The sequence below is a fragment of the Ictalurus furcatus genome, chromosome 6 (assembly GCF_023375685.1).
Source record: "Ictalurus furcatus strain D&B chromosome 6, Billie_1.0, whole genome shotgun sequence".
Classification (NCBI taxonomy): Eukaryota; Metazoa; Chordata; class Actinopteri; order Siluriformes; family Ictaluridae; genus Ictalurus; species Ictalurus furcatus.
The window spans coordinates 12,278,817-12,294,299 of NC_071260.1; the positions used below are offsets into that span (position 1 = coordinate 12,278,817).

At 40.5% G+C, this 15,483-nt stretch overlaps 2 protein-coding genes across 3 annotated transcripts in view; both read right to left on the minus strand.

Moving 5' to 3' along the window:
• ptpn4a (protein tyrosine phosphatase non-receptor type 4a) overlaps positions 1-6,190 on the minus strand; it is a 79,986-nt gene extending 73,796 nt beyond the window's left edge. The window contains exon 1 of the mRNA XM_053626523.1: positions 5,729-6,190. The gene's annotated coding sequence lies outside the window, so the exon portion shown is untranslated. The remainder of the gene's footprint in view (positions 1-5,728) is intronic.
• Positions 6,191-12,108: 5,918 nt separating this feature from the next.
• On the minus strand, positions 12,109-14,319 carry tmem177 (transmembrane protein 177). Of its 2 annotated transcripts, none has more exons than XM_053626524.1 (2): positions 14,029-14,319; positions 12,109-13,607 (listed from the first exon to the last, which is right to left on the minus strand). In XM_053626524.1, the coding sequence occupies exons 1-2, from the start codon at positions 14,198-14,200 to the stop codon at positions 12,652-12,654; spliced, it is 1,128 nt and encodes a 375-aa protein (XP_053482499.1). In that variant the 5' UTR covers positions 14,201-14,319; the 3' UTR covers positions 12,109-12,651. The 2 variants fall into 2 exon arrangements, with proteins under 2 accessions (XP_053482499.1, XP_053482500.1); XM_053626525.1 differs by having other exon boundaries at positions 13,986-14,317.
• Positions 14,320-15,483: the final 1,164 nt, after the last annotated feature.

Genomic DNA, 15,483 nt, shown 5'->3' on the forward strand with positions numbered 1-15,483 from the left:
CCATGCGGCATTAACCGAGACCGACATCCTACAGCTCTTTTCATTTATTCTTCACCTTTCTCCTTTCTTCCTTCACTGTGCACTTAATAGTTATATAAGGAAAATACTGGCTGTTCACTGTAAAATAAATAAGTAAATAAATAAATAAAAGTCGCCTCTAGAACCAACGTGTCCCCCTAACTGTAAGAATATAAAAACCAGTGTAAAACAAGTTAACCACTTACTATACGAGTTTCAAAGCAGCTCTACTATTACCGCCTATGCTGCAAAAGAAATTGAGACTTTAATAGAGCACTCTGGTACAATTTCATCAGATAACTATCCTCCATTATGTGCTGCGGTTGACCCAACTAAGCGGCGCGGCTTTACGATAACGAAGATATAAAGAACAGCTTTGAGATTTAAGACATGTTTCTGCCTCTGTGTTCGGGATTGCCACGACAGCGGATACTACGGAGTTGTAAATCCTTTGTACACATGGCAAACACACCAATCATCCATCCTGTTGGGACACCTCAGGAGGTTCACCTTAGTAAAGAGAAGCCGATAGAACCGGTCAAAACAGCACCTGGGTACAGGACATGTCTCTTCTTGAGCAACACCCGAGAGTACTCTGTTTGGATAAAGCAAGCATGGAAGCTGTGCTGGAATCACTGCTCAAGGGCCTGTTCGTGCAGACAATCGATATGTCAGTGACAATCAAATGATGCGCTGGCTAAATATTTAGATCGTTACGTACACCTAACTAATGATACTAGCAAAGTATCACTTCCCTTTGCGTTTGTAATACCTTCGAATTTTATTTAAATGTACCACTATAGGCTGTTTCAAACGTTTGAATCGCCTGGTCATGGGCTGCTATTCATAGATCTCTCAATCGTTTCTAAGTTTCATTAGCAGACCACGCAATTGAAAAAGTCTGAAACGGTACTCGAGATATGATTTATGGAACATTTCTGCCTGAAAATAAATGCAGCCATGATGATTAAAACGTTCTTTTTATGTGCAATATCATAATATTGCACAATATCATACACAATATCATGCACACTGTGGTGACATTATGACTAAATACCTCGCTACTGTTTAAGTAATTACACAAATGATCAGTTATCCAAATCAGTGCATTATAGCAGCTATTGTGGTGGATAACTCAGGTCAAACTGATTACCCCAGTATCTTGACGCATATATAGCAGCACGGACGTCAAACTTCTGATGAGGAAAAAGAAGCCCTGATTGGCCACAAGGATATCTCAAGTGTGCTTGGTCACTCATTTAGGCCTCCAATCTTGAAGTGGGCAGGTGTTCAAGTTCACAAATGTTCAAGCACCTGCCTTCGACCCCACCCCAACACCAATATAATGCCAGCTCTGAATGCTTCCCGCTGAGGTGAGTGCCAGCGTGTGCCAGGGAACTGCAGGAGATCCTCTTCCAACAGCTGACACCCCAAAACCAGCTACCAAATGCTGTTGCACTAAATTAAACCCTTCAAATGGGGTGACATGGCACCATAGTCTCGGCTCTGTTCAAATCTTAAATCCACGAGACTAACCAGCTGAGCAAAAAAGCAGTGCATAATTCATGCTTCCTGAACAAGGATAAAACTTGTTCCTAGCCTAATAATCCATTAATAATTCAACTGATAGCTCAATGAGAACACTAAATATCTTTATACATACACCCAATCTGGAACAAAATATTCCCATGAATTGTTCAGGCAAATTAAATTTCCACCAGACTGCAGAAGTTAATAATGCGTTTAATAACTTGTTAAATGAACAGATTTAATAGTGTCATTAAAACCTTTGAATCAAATTGATCACATGATAAATTACAGAAACAAGGCAAATGCATGCTTGGCTTTAATGCTGCATTAACCTTAACTTCCTGTTACAAATTGACAGGACTCAAAATTGTTATGACAAAAGTGACACTGTGTGTGTGTGTGTGCTCATAAATTTAGAAGCGACTGCAAGGATAGAAATGTAAAGCTTCTGGTGTGTGTAAACAATTCATTTGAAAAATGCAATCAGACAATTTATTCTGATTGTAAAAAAATAAATAAATAAGTCTTTGCATGTAAAACACTGCTAGCTAGTTTTATCAGAACAGGATACTGCAGCGTTACCTCAGTTCTTAGTTCAAATGCCAGGACTGTGACACAGCTGCTGTTAGGCCACTGAGCATTACCCTGAGGGCTCTCACCTTTTGCTCAAGGATTTATAAGACGTCTCATGTTCATTTTGTTGATTTTTCTCATAATTTTTAAAGACTGTATAAATAAAAGCAGCTTGCAAACTTTTTGCAGTCTGGGACCACATCAATTTAAACCGCCGGTCAATTTAAAAGGAAAAAAATAAATGAAGGACCCCCTCGGATTCCTGGAGCCCAATTTGAAAACCATTGCTCAACAAGAAATTTCATATGCGTATGGATGATGTTTTAAGACAAGTTTACATTTTTCTATTTTTGGCCCAATTCTGTTATCGGAGCCCAACACAGCTCATCGGAAAAGAAGTGTTTGGTTATGAGTTGAGATGGGAGGTCTTACCATGCGTCATGTGACACGCTCACTGGCGGATGATTTAATGAGACTACAATCGAAGACAGCCGATGTGAAAGTTCTGGCAGAGTCGTAAACTCTTTTTATACATAATATCTTCATAATATTAGGATCTTCATAATATGACTTGGAGAACATTATCACAGTCTTTTACATAATTCAGACAAGGATCATCCTGTACTGTGTGACAAGTAATAATTGGAAAAGACTGCTGTAATCATGCACAGTTGGAAAAACAAGCTTCAGTGCAGAAAATAAGGGAAGCGAAGACAGATAAAAAAAAAAACTTACTAAATTAAGTCTATTAATAATTTTTTTTAACCTTTTCTTTACTCATCTATACTCATCAGTTCTGTACCTTCTGTGCCTTTAAAGTCCATAATGTTCCATAAAATCCACATTTCCAAAACTCCATTTATGCTGTATATATTCTACAATATTTCAGACCAAAGCATCAGGCAAATATAATCCATGTCCAACCTTTTTTTGTTGTTGATTCCAAAGCAAACAAGCAAAAATGATGATAATCCAATCACATGCATGATGGGCTGTAGGTGGAATTCAAATTTACAACACACACACAATCCTGTAGAGACCTGTTTAGAGGAAGACACACTACACTCTAGATCACACAGTACACTACACTCATACCAGAACACTGGATTACTCTCCCACTGGAGCACAAACTACACTATACTCCTGCTGGATCACACACACACACACACACACACACACACACACTCACACACACTACACTCCTGCAGGATCTCACACACACACACACACACACACACACTACACTCCTGCAGGATCACACACACACACACACACACACACACACACACACACACACTACACTCCTGCTGGATCACACACACACACACACACACACACACACACTCTACACTCCTGCTGGATCACACACACACACACACACACACACACACACACACTACACTCCTGCTGGATCACACACACACACACACACACACACTACACTCTTGCTGGATCACACACACACACACACACACACACACACTACACTCCTGCTGGATCACACACACACTACACTCCTGCTGGATCATACACACACACACACACACACACATTACACTCCAGCTGGATCACACACACACTCTTGCTGGATCTAGGGATGTCACGATACCAAAAATCTAGTAGTCGGTAGCGATACCACCGAAAGTACACGATACTCGATACCAAAGTCGATACCACGGTGTGGTTTAAAAATAAACAAATAAATAAAAAAATGTCTGTCTGACAATGTCTAATAAAACAGTGCTAAGTGCTAATAACAAGTGCTAAGATGCGCGCACACACACACACACACCCCTTATACTCTGAATGCAAGCATTAGTTTAAATTCACTGATATGGTGGCAGGCCAAAAAGATTTATTAAAAGCATGAACATTTGAATAATTATTAGAGACATTAGGCTACATGTTGCTGACAGGACACGGGCTGAATGGCGATGCATGGTGGCCCATTAGGAGGTAGTTTATAACATCGCAATGCGTTAGCGTCGTTAACAAATAACTGGCTATCGCAAACATTACATGGAGCATAACGTTACCTTAACGTAAGCTTTCCTCTCAACGAGTCGGGGCGGAGCTACACACACAGACACACTAGGGATGTCATGAGAACCGATACTTTGGTACCAAGTCGGTACCAACATTCTTAAAATGTGACGGTACTTGTTTTTCTGCAGTAGCATTGGTACCGTTGGTTACGAAGGTACCGTGTTGCATTTCTTCCGGAACTGAAGGGTGCAGCAAATACGTGTAAGTGTTTTAGTCAGTCCACAAGTGGTGAAGAAGAAGAACGTCTACAAGCACACGGGAAAAACTACAGAAGATGGTACACAAGTTTAGCTCCGCCCCGACTCGTTGAGAGGAAAGGTGGCATCGGTTGCCGGTGTGCAGCCGATGCTATCGTTCATTTCAGACAAAGCGAGGAAACACCTGGAATTTGGCGAAGCACCTGAAAGACGGTCCTATATTATATTTGTTTGAGGCAGCTGGCATTATGGCCATGAAACCAGCTAACGTTATGTTCCATGTAATGTTTGCGATAGCCGGTTAATTTTTAATAACGCTAACACATTGCGATGTTATAAACTACCTCCTAATGGGCCACCATGCATCGCCATTCAGCCCGTGTCCTGTCAGCAACATGGAGCCTAATGTCACTAATAATTATTCAAATGTTCATGCTTTTAATAAATCTTTTCGGCCTGCCACCATATCAGTGAATTTAAACTAATGCTTGCATTCAGAGTATAAGGGGTATGTGTGTGTGCGCGCACCTTAGCACTTGTTATTAGCACTTAGCACTGTTTAATTAGACATTGATAACTAAAATATATCGCTCTCTTTGCCGGTATGAGCCAGAGGAGGATGTCCTCCAGGAATTTTTTATTTTATTTTTAAACCACACCGTGGTATCGACTTTGGTATCGAGTATCGTGTACTTTTGGTGGTATCGCTACCGACTACTAGATTTTTGGTATCGTGACATCCCTTACACACACACTATCCACGCAAAAAAAGATTCCAGCTGGGTGATGAGGTGAACCAGAAGGTAAGAAGTGAACTCAGTCAGAGTCCTATAGAAGAATGGCGGATTCTCGGTCCAGTAGTAAGTAAGTAAGTAAGTAAGTAAGTAAGTAAATAAATAAATAAATACCGAAGCGACGATACTGAAATAAACGAGCGTTACATTCTACACGTTTACTGAAAACATCCACACGTTCAGTCAAAATACACAGACACGAGTTGATAACTTTTTTTGGCCGCATGATTTTCATGCAACGCGTCACACACACACACACACACACACACACGCGAGCGTCTGTGACACGGTGACCTAAAAACTATTAACCTGCGCAGCTCCACAGCTAGGGTTCCTTTAGCTAGTTAGCTTTGCTAGTTCACTTCTGCGCTGTGGGATATATCGACCTGACTGTTCTCCATGCCGCTGACGCGCTCAGAAACAAAACACGTCTAATAAACAACAACAACAACAACCGTTATGCTAGCTGGCTAACAGCATTTCGCTCGGGTGTAATAACTCTGTGTGTGTGTGTGTGTGTGTGTGTATGTGTGTGTGTGTGTTAGCTGTTATCATGTTCAGGTCGCTTACCGTCATACACCGCTCCAGAGGTGTCCAGCTTTGAGGAAATGCAGTGTCTCTAGGAGACGAGAAACACGCGCGCGCGCGGAAAAATAACCCCCAGTGGGCGAGGAAACTGGGACTGCCAGCGTCAGATCAGCCGCGGCGCAGACCGAGGAGGGAACCTCATCGCTATTCTGGCCCGAAGGCAGCGCGGGTTCACGGACTCTCTCTCACACACACACACACACACTCTCTCGCTCTCACTCACACCGCGGGGCCTCCACTGCTCGGTGTCCGCTCCGGGAAATGGGGAATAATCCACACACGGCACCGCGGGGGAAAAGAAAATAAACACGCAACACCATCCGCTGATGGACTCGAGTGCACCATCCGAGACGGGCACGGTAATCACGGAGAAAGAAGCGCGTGCGCTCGGTCCTAGCGGAGCTTCTCACTTCACGAGCATTGAATGTGATCAGAGGCTTTTCCTCAGCCTGCCGCTGTGGCGCGAGCGCGCGCACATACACGCGCGCACACACACTACAGCTAGGTTAGGTTCTACTGAAGCGCAGTGTTGCCAGCTCCACGGTTTCCCCTCATAACACTGAGAATAACTTTTTGACCCTTTGTACAGGTTGTGCATTTGTCATGCATTACAGTACATTACATAGATTATTTTTGATATTTTGTAAATCAGCTCGTTTTATTAAAATCCAAAATCTTTAAGCATAGTCAAATCCATAAGGGGAGTTTGCACGTTCTCCGAGTGCTCCGGGGGTTTCCTTCAAAAGAAATTTGCAGCTTGTCATCTTATACATACTGTACACTGCAAAGCAGAAAATCATATCATCTGTCCTGGAGACTGTCCTGTAGGGGGGAAAGTAGACACTTGAGACTCATTCCATAAATAAATAAAATGTTTCTAGAATATCAGGAGTGGCCAAAAAAGTAGGCAAAATTTTGAACCAAGTCTAATGTGAGTAACCTACACTATGAAATGTCAAAATATTACTAAAGAAAAACGTTTTAAAAAAATAAAAATAAAAAGGTTATCTGCCCTTTCAATCCAGCCTTGGATAGTACACACTGAATAGAAATGAATGCAATGTAAAAAAAAAAAAAAATGTAAATAAAAACCTAAACAGAAATTGGTTCACCCAAATTGAATACAATAGAGTGTACTGTATAGCTGCGTTTCCACCAAAATTACCAGGAACAATTTGTCCCAGGAACTTTTTTCAAGGGACCATTTGGTTCTTCCAGCCCTTTGCTGTCTGTTTCCATTGCTGTCTAAAGTACCGTGAAGATTAGGCAAATTAGTCCGGTGATGTATGACTGTATGATAAGCCCTTGGCGAGGATACGAAACCTCAAAATATGCTACAATAAAACTGATTATTGATACAAAGTAAGCTGATTTTAATGATGTAATGATGTAAAAATGTTTTTCTCGGCTCATAAAACCACGTAGCAGGCTCTGACTGGAGCGCAAACCTTTGAACAATCACAATCTTAGCCCATGGCAAAGATACAAGAGTATGCTGCTTCTAAGCTTGTGATTTAGTGGTTAGGATTTGACGGTCTCACTGCTGTGGCCCAGGTTCGATTCAAATGAATTTTTTTTTTTATCTTTGGATAAAGGTTTGTGTTTTAAAAACGGACAGTCTATTTTCTGAAATCTGATGATGCTACAACAACAACAACAAGCATGGAGGAGATTCAAACTGTGCTGCTGTTGATTGTGATGTATTGCTTTGCTAAAGAGGTAACTGACAAAAGGCTGGAAAAGAGACGAGTAGTGGTAGTAAATCGCATTCAGAATGCTCGTAATGTTAGACTTAACGTTAGCAAACTGATTTTATCAGCTATTGTTGAGATGACTGAGACGAACGCGGACACACACGAGCTTCTCTCTGTACTGTTTGCTGTGTGAACAACGCCCAGCTTGCTTAACCCACTTGATATTTTTAAGTATACTTTTTCATTGTGGGTCACCGTTTCCAGTTCCCGCTGTATTTCATCTTTGGCATAAATATTTATTAAGGCCTGAACCTCGTTGTCGGTCCATCGGTCGTATTTTTTAAGAAACTCAATTGTGTTGATCTGAATCGCAATAAACAACTGTTACTGTATGCACTGCAACAGACTTTTATAAATGGTGGTTGAAAAAAAAAAGTGCACTCAACCAATAAGCATGTTCAGCACCCAAGTCCCACCTGTAAAGTTCCTGAACTTTGAAAAAATACCACCTCCCGAGTTGGGACTTTCTGAGGGGGAAATATTTTACCCGGAACTTAATTTAGACTCTGGTCCCTGCGGTGGAAACACACGAGTACCTCCAAAAGTCCCTAGTTCCTTGGGAAAGTTCCTGCAGTGGAAATGTGGCTAATGACAATATGAAGGGGCAGTGTGTAGTATTGTTCCCTCCAGGGTCCCACATACGTAACCCGATCCTGAACTTTGTGCCGAGTTTGGTATTTTTTTCTCATGTTCATGTGGATTTCCTCCACATTCTCCAGTTTTTCCTCTCACCTTCCAAGACACACTGATGCAGATTGGTTACATTTAATTACATTTAACCTCTACGTGTGAATATGTGTGCTTGCTGACCTCCGATGGCCTGCCATCTTGTCCAGGGTGAATCCTCCCGGCTTGCTCCCATGGTTACTATGATAGGCTCAGGATCATTCATTCATGATAAATTAATGAATGAATGATGTAGATGTAATAATGCTTAGGTATATATACATTGCTTGATTTTACTTCTAAAAAAAAAAGTTACAATATATTGACTTATGGTATAAAAATAATATTGTCATAAGGATCTGGCAACCCATGTAACACGGCTCAGTCTCAGAGCGCCACCAGGGCACAGGGCTCACATTACACAGAGGGGCCAATATTGAAACCCCGTACTGTACAATAGAAATAGTTCAAGAGATTAAATTTAATGTGTAAGGCCTAGTACTGAGCTAATTTTATCATAAGGTTCTAGATTTCTAGGCCACCCAGGCAACAGTCTCATCAGTGGATTTGGAAAACAGTTTTTTTTTTTTTGGGGGGGGGGGGGGGGGGTTGGTTTTTTTAAAAGGGAAAAATGAGTATATGAATAGATTGTTAATGGACAGTGTTGAGGTTTAAACATCGCCTGAATCACAAAGCACTCCCTATATAAATACACTTGATGAGAGATGAAAGAAAAGCGTCTACGCCCTACTCATGTGTCCAGCAGGGAGCAATTAGTAATTCGGTCTGCATTATTTAAGTTGCTTCAAAACAAGATCTAGGGTGGATTCAGATATATTGGGACAGTTTTTAAGTTTCTGAACTGCGTAAGCTTTTTTGCCATTAATAAAACAAAATACCCAACACATGACACACATTGCTGAAATCCTCAAAGTGTTGATTATCAACATCCATCCATTTTCCATACAGCCTGGGTGATACCCCTCCTATCCCAGGGAACTCAGGGCACAAGGCAGGGGACACCCTGGATGGGAGGCCAACCCATCACAGGGTTGCAAAACTATTTGCAGTGACATGTTTGATAAATTGGGACAACATATTTGAGAATTTGACACATTTTCATGGCCTTTACTTTAATCCCCAATGACACATTTAAAAACATGAGTATATATCATTTCAAAAACAGTTTCATCATTAATATATTCTAAAATTGTATAAACAGAGTAAAATTGACTACTTATTAGTATTATTTATTAACATTCTATAATTCATTTCTTACAGCAATAACAAAAACAGGGTTTAGAAAAAAAAATATATTAATAATATTTATTTCAAAATTTATACAATACAATATTTTTTCAAAATTTCTAAAGAGTACTAAAGTAAAGTAAAAATAATAATAAATCACAGAAGAAAACCACCTACCAAAGGGTAAGTAACATTTTATTTTATGTATTTATTTATTTATTTATTTATTTATTGTTGCAGTTACAGTGTAACATGGGATTTAAAAAAGAAACATCAACATTAATCACTAAAATTATATGAATGCAAAATACTAAGGAAAAAATATCTACTACTTTTTTGCCTGCTTGTCTCTGGCTCTCTTGCTGTCTCCCTGCACCTGTGCGACATGTTTGGTGATTTGTGACATGTTGAAAATGATTACTTATAAACATATAATAACTAACTTTCTGCATATGTATATATGCATTACAGCCGTAACACATTAGTCATGACAATTTTATAACCTTATAGCCAATGCACGTCATTTTTCCTCAAACCTTTAGTGGGCAACTTCCTGTTTTTGACTGTCCACAACCCCTTATCTGAGGGCTCAGTAACATAAATATTGACTTTCACTTATTAGGCCAGAAAATAAAAGCTGAAAAGTTAAACTGTCCTAGTTGACTTGATGTCCCAGTACACCTGGGGGTGCTTCTCAATACTCAAATTGATGTTTCCTTGTTTCCTTGTTCCTCCGTCCTCCAGCCCGTGACCCAGAAATCGATCGAAGTCAGCTATCTTGAAGGACATATCAGTTCTCTAATTGCACCATGAGGAGGCAAGGAACAAGGAGTGAGGAAGCTTCCATATGAGATAGAAGCGAGGATAAACAGGTGTATCCTATGCGGAAGTGTTTCTTGTCGAAAAACCTCACACATGAATAAATTCCCCTCCTCCTTTATGTCTGCCACAATCTCAAACAAAAAGTTTGATGATTTGATGGCATTTTTTTGTGAAATATAATTAAATAATAATATGCTTACAATGAGTATTTTAATTAATTGATCCTTGCATGTTTGGATATGCAAAGCTGCACAAAAGTTGCGATAAATTATGTATTGTTCATTAATTCGTTGTTGAATAACCCAGACATTTCACAGACATTTCGCTTTATTAAAAATGCCAAACTTCAATAACATAACAGATCCCTGAAGCACAGTGAGGTCATCCAGCTGAGCACGGTCATCATTAAACTTGGAAATTTGAGAGAACGAGGATATTCCATCTGACTTGTTTCGATTCTTCTTTCCTCACATCTCATCCTCGCATCCTTCCCTCGCATCTTAAGTGGGTGGAGCTAAGATGCAAGGAAAGGAAGTGAAGAAAGGACAGGAGGATGCACAAATAAGAAATGAGAAGTACCCCTGAATTCACCTTACTTTAATCAGACAATATGCTTTCTGTCTGTGTAGAGAAGCAGCGACATCTAGCGGCCACAGAGCGATTCCACTCTACAATACAAGGTCGAGTACAAAAGTTTGCTCACCAAATCTTCACCTGTCCTTTCTGACATATCTGTTATAACTCAGCTGCTTCAAATCAGGTCTGGACACCAAAATTACATTTTGTAAATAAATTGTAAAAATGTATGCACATTCTCATTTTTATCAACCGGAGGCTATGAGGAACACAAATGTATTTGCACTTAGATGTAGCCAAGCCAATAAATATTGATTACAGCACCTATATAATACTGTAATGAGTGGTTTGGGACGTAGCCTTTGACTTACCACAGTCAGCATATTATGTAGTTATGTCCTCTGATTGTGACTAACACCTGTCAGTCATATGCTCCAATATTTTTGATCACTTGAAAAATGGGTGGGTTCAAAAGGTGCAATTTTTTTAAACACATCTAGTTATGGAGCATTCTTGAATTGTGTTTGTGAAGGTACATTTATTTATTCACATTCACCTCCGAAAGTACTGGAACTGCAAGGCCAATTCTGTTGTTTTTGCTATACACTGAAGACATTTGGCTTTGAGATCAAAAGATGTATGAGAGCCAATAGATCAGAATTTCAGCTTTGATTTCATAATATTTACATCTAACTGCATTTAAAAAACTTAGAACATGTCACCTTTGGTTGCAGACCACCCAAATTTTAGGTGAGCAAAATTATTGGAACAGATAGCCTTAAAGTAAATGACCATAAAAAAAGACTTAATATTTGGTTGCATATGCCTTGCTTGCGATAACTGTATCAAGCCTGTGACTCACTGACATCACCAAACTGCTGGTTTCTTCTTTTCTGATGCTTTTCCAGACTTGTACTGCAGCTTCTTTCAGTTGTTGTTGGTTTTGCAGGGTTTCTCCCTTCAGTCTTGCTGCTCAACTGGGTTAAGATCTGGTGATTGGCTTGGCCAGTCTAAAACCTTCCACTTTCTCCCCCCCGATGAAGTCCTTTGTTAAGCTGTCAGTGTGTTTTGGATCATAGTCTTGCTGCGTGATGAAGTTCCTTAATTTAAGTTCCTTAAATTACTTTGGATGCATTTCTCTGTAAATTGGTAGACAAAATGTTCCTGTAAACTTCTGAATTCATTCTGCTGCTACCATCATGAGTTACATCATCAATAAAGATTAGTGAGATAAATAGTTTTAGATCTTCAAATGAAATACAACATAAAACAAAGGCAACTTGAGTAAATACACCATACAGTTTGTATTTATTTATTTATTTGAAGCAAAAGAAGTTATCCAACACCTATCAGCCATATGAAAAACTAATTTCCTCCTTAAACTTAAAATCTGGTTGTGCCACCTTTAGCAGCAATAAGCAATCAGTCTCCGGAGATCAGTCTTTCACAGCACTTGGGGTGGAATTGTGGCCCACTCTTCTTTGCAGAACTGCTTTAGTTCAGCCACACTACAGGGTTTTCGAGCATGAACTGCCTGTTTAAGCTCCTGCCACAACATCTCAATTGATTCAAGTCACATCAATGTTAAAAAGTGTAAAAATTACACTAATGTATGCATGCGTTAACCAACAGGACATGGTGTTAGTCAGGCTTTAGGTGAGACACAATCAGTGTGTGCGTAGATATATTTGAGCACAATATCCTACTCTTCCCACAACCACACCTACCATGTAATATCAACATTTATGAATGTGTTTGTTAATGGATATCAGAAAGTCCTTATGAACGCATCGTAGTCATTTATTCAAATTCACAATTTATTCAAAGACCAAACGTCCTTTATGCTTTCTCCTCTTTCAGTAGCCTCAGAATTCCGTCTCGCCTCCCCGTGTACGGTGCATGTTTCATACTCATCAGGCTGGCAGGGAACAGATTGCCACTTGGTGCGTACATCTCCTCTCCTCTAGGCCCCATCAGAACACGCAACGTCTTATTCCTCTCCAGAATCTTCTCATAGAACTCAACTCCACCCTTTGCGTAGTTGTGGGACAGGCTTGCAGCCTGCCGGTCCGAGCGGAATTCCAGCCACTGGTTTACAGCGTCAGAGGCTAAAAAGTATGACAAGACTCCCAGACCCAGAGCGAGTGTGTTAACCCCAGCTCTGAGGATAACAGATCGAGCAAAGAGCCCAAAGATCTGCTTGAGAGCTATGCTGTAAATCCAGGCTCCAGCCAAGCAGGTTGGAGCCACAGCAGCATGCAGTACCGGGCCAGCACACTCTAACCGGGCCACCTCGCGTGCCATGGCAAACTTCTGAGCATCTTCAGACAACACCAAGGCATTTTTCAGTGTGCTGCCTGTCTCACTGTCCCACTCCACTTCTTTACCGTTAATGAGAATTGTGCGGTTAGTGATTCCCGACAGGTTGTCCGGGGTGCTGTTGAAGTTGGACGGGATGCCGATCTGTGCCCCGGAGGGAAGCCATGGAATCCCTGCACCAACCGGATGGAAACCGTAAGCAGCGAAAGCCGTGTAGTTATCAGGAGAACTGACTGCTGAGTCTTTCAGCACCTGCTGGAACACATTCTCCAGCTTTTCTGATAAGGTGGTTGGCTCTCCTTTGCTCCAGGCCTGATAGAGTTTTCGGTACGTGCTTTCTGGAAAGACGTGGTAGAAAATGTTGGCTGTGAAGACGCCTCCACAGCCAGCAAGGAGAAGAGGTGTCCGATACTTCTGCACCAGCACTGAGAACTTCAAAAAACGAGACGCCATCACTTCCTTTGGGTGTTGTATCTCTGCAGATATATAACGTCGTGTTCAGTTAAGTGTAATTGATTTGAATGTTAAGGACAATGTCAAATTAATACAAGATTCATTACTACATAAACATATAACGAGATCTGGTATTTCACAAGCATAATGCAGTCAAGTAAAGAATTGGAAATAAGTGTAAACTGGATCTATGTCTAAGTCTGCAGTCCTAAATGACTTCCAGTACACTCACTAGGGATTGTTTGCTGAGAATTAGCCAAAGTTAGTGTCTTTCAAGAGCTCTAATTTAGCTACAGTGCTAACAAACTAAAATCTATTTCACAGTATACAACATCAAATATAAATGATCTACGGCCCTTTAAAAATAATTTTCAATCTGATTTATATGAGCTTTAACTGACAGGCACTAGACGTCAGGGCTGCATGTCCACAAGAACTACTCACGCGAGCAGCATTCCAGCAAAAAGAAACAGCTGCCGTAAAGCGTCGCACTGTTTACGTCAGTTTTACGTGTGTTAGCAGAAGAATAAAGGAAGGCGGACACTGAGCTGGTCTTGGTTGAATCGGAAATGGCTCCCTGTATATGCGCACTAACTAGGGTATGAGTTAATGACATTTACACCCTAACTAGTGCAGTACAAGTTCATTTGGTATTCGGTCTTTCAAGACAGCACCCGATTTGAATCTGTGTGTAAACGTTCAAGATTCACAGCATTAAAGTGCACCTGAAAAATCTGCAGGAATGTGTGATGCATATATTAGTCGTGGAAAAAAAAAAGTATTTGGGTATTTGGACAAGCAAACATTTGATCATATTTGAAACAGTGCCTATTAATAAAGTTGATATACTTGAACAAAACCACATGGAAAATGAGCTTTTTTCAATCATTTATTCAACAGAAATATCAATAGAATTTTCTGTGGAAAAAGTAAGTACATCCTTGTACTCAGAAGCTAGTGCCCCCTTTAGCATAAATAACTTCTTGTAGGCATTTTGCATAATTGTCCACCAGGCTTGCTGGAATTTTTGACCACTCTTCCATATATACCAAATATTCTTTCAGTTGCAAAATGTTTGAGGTTTTTTTTTTTTTTTTTTTTTTTTTTTTGCATGTACTGCCCGTTTCAAATCCCCCACAACATTTCAATGGGATTCAAATCCGGGCTTTGACTAGGCCATCCCATAACCCTCCATTTCTTCTTTTTGAGCCGTTCCTTGGTGGATTTGCTCGTGTGCTTAGGATCATTATCCTGTTGAAAGGTCCACTTTCAGTTAAATTTCAACTTTCGGACAGATGGCCTCACATTATCTTCAAGCACTCTTTAATAGGATGCAGAGTTCATAGTTGATTCATTGACTGCAAGCTGTCCATTCCCTGAGGCAGAAAAGCTATTCCAAACCATAACATTTCCACCACCATGCTTCACAGTTGGTATGAGGTGCTTCACCTGAAAAGCTGTCTTTGGTCTGCGCCAAACATATCTGCTGTTACTGTGGCCAAACAACTCTACCTTTGATTCATCTGTCCAGAGCATTTTATTCCACAAGCCCTGGTATTTGCCTATATGCTCATTGGCAAACTGTTGTCTTGCAAAGGCTTTTTCCTGGCACGCCCCCCATGCAGGTCAAATTTGTGCGATCTCTTTCTGACTGTAGCAGCATGCACTTTGACACCAACAGTTTAAGAATTACTAGCAGGTCCTGTGATGAAATTTTGGGGTTCTTGGAGACTTCTTTTTGCATCAGACAGTCTGCTCTTGGGCTGAACTTACTGGGACGGCCAGTCCTGGACAAATTGTCAGTAGTTTGAAATCTGTGCCATTTGTAGATTATTTCCCTTCCAGTGGAATGAGGTATTTCAGATCACTTGGAGGTCTTTTTAAATCCCTTTGCCAGAC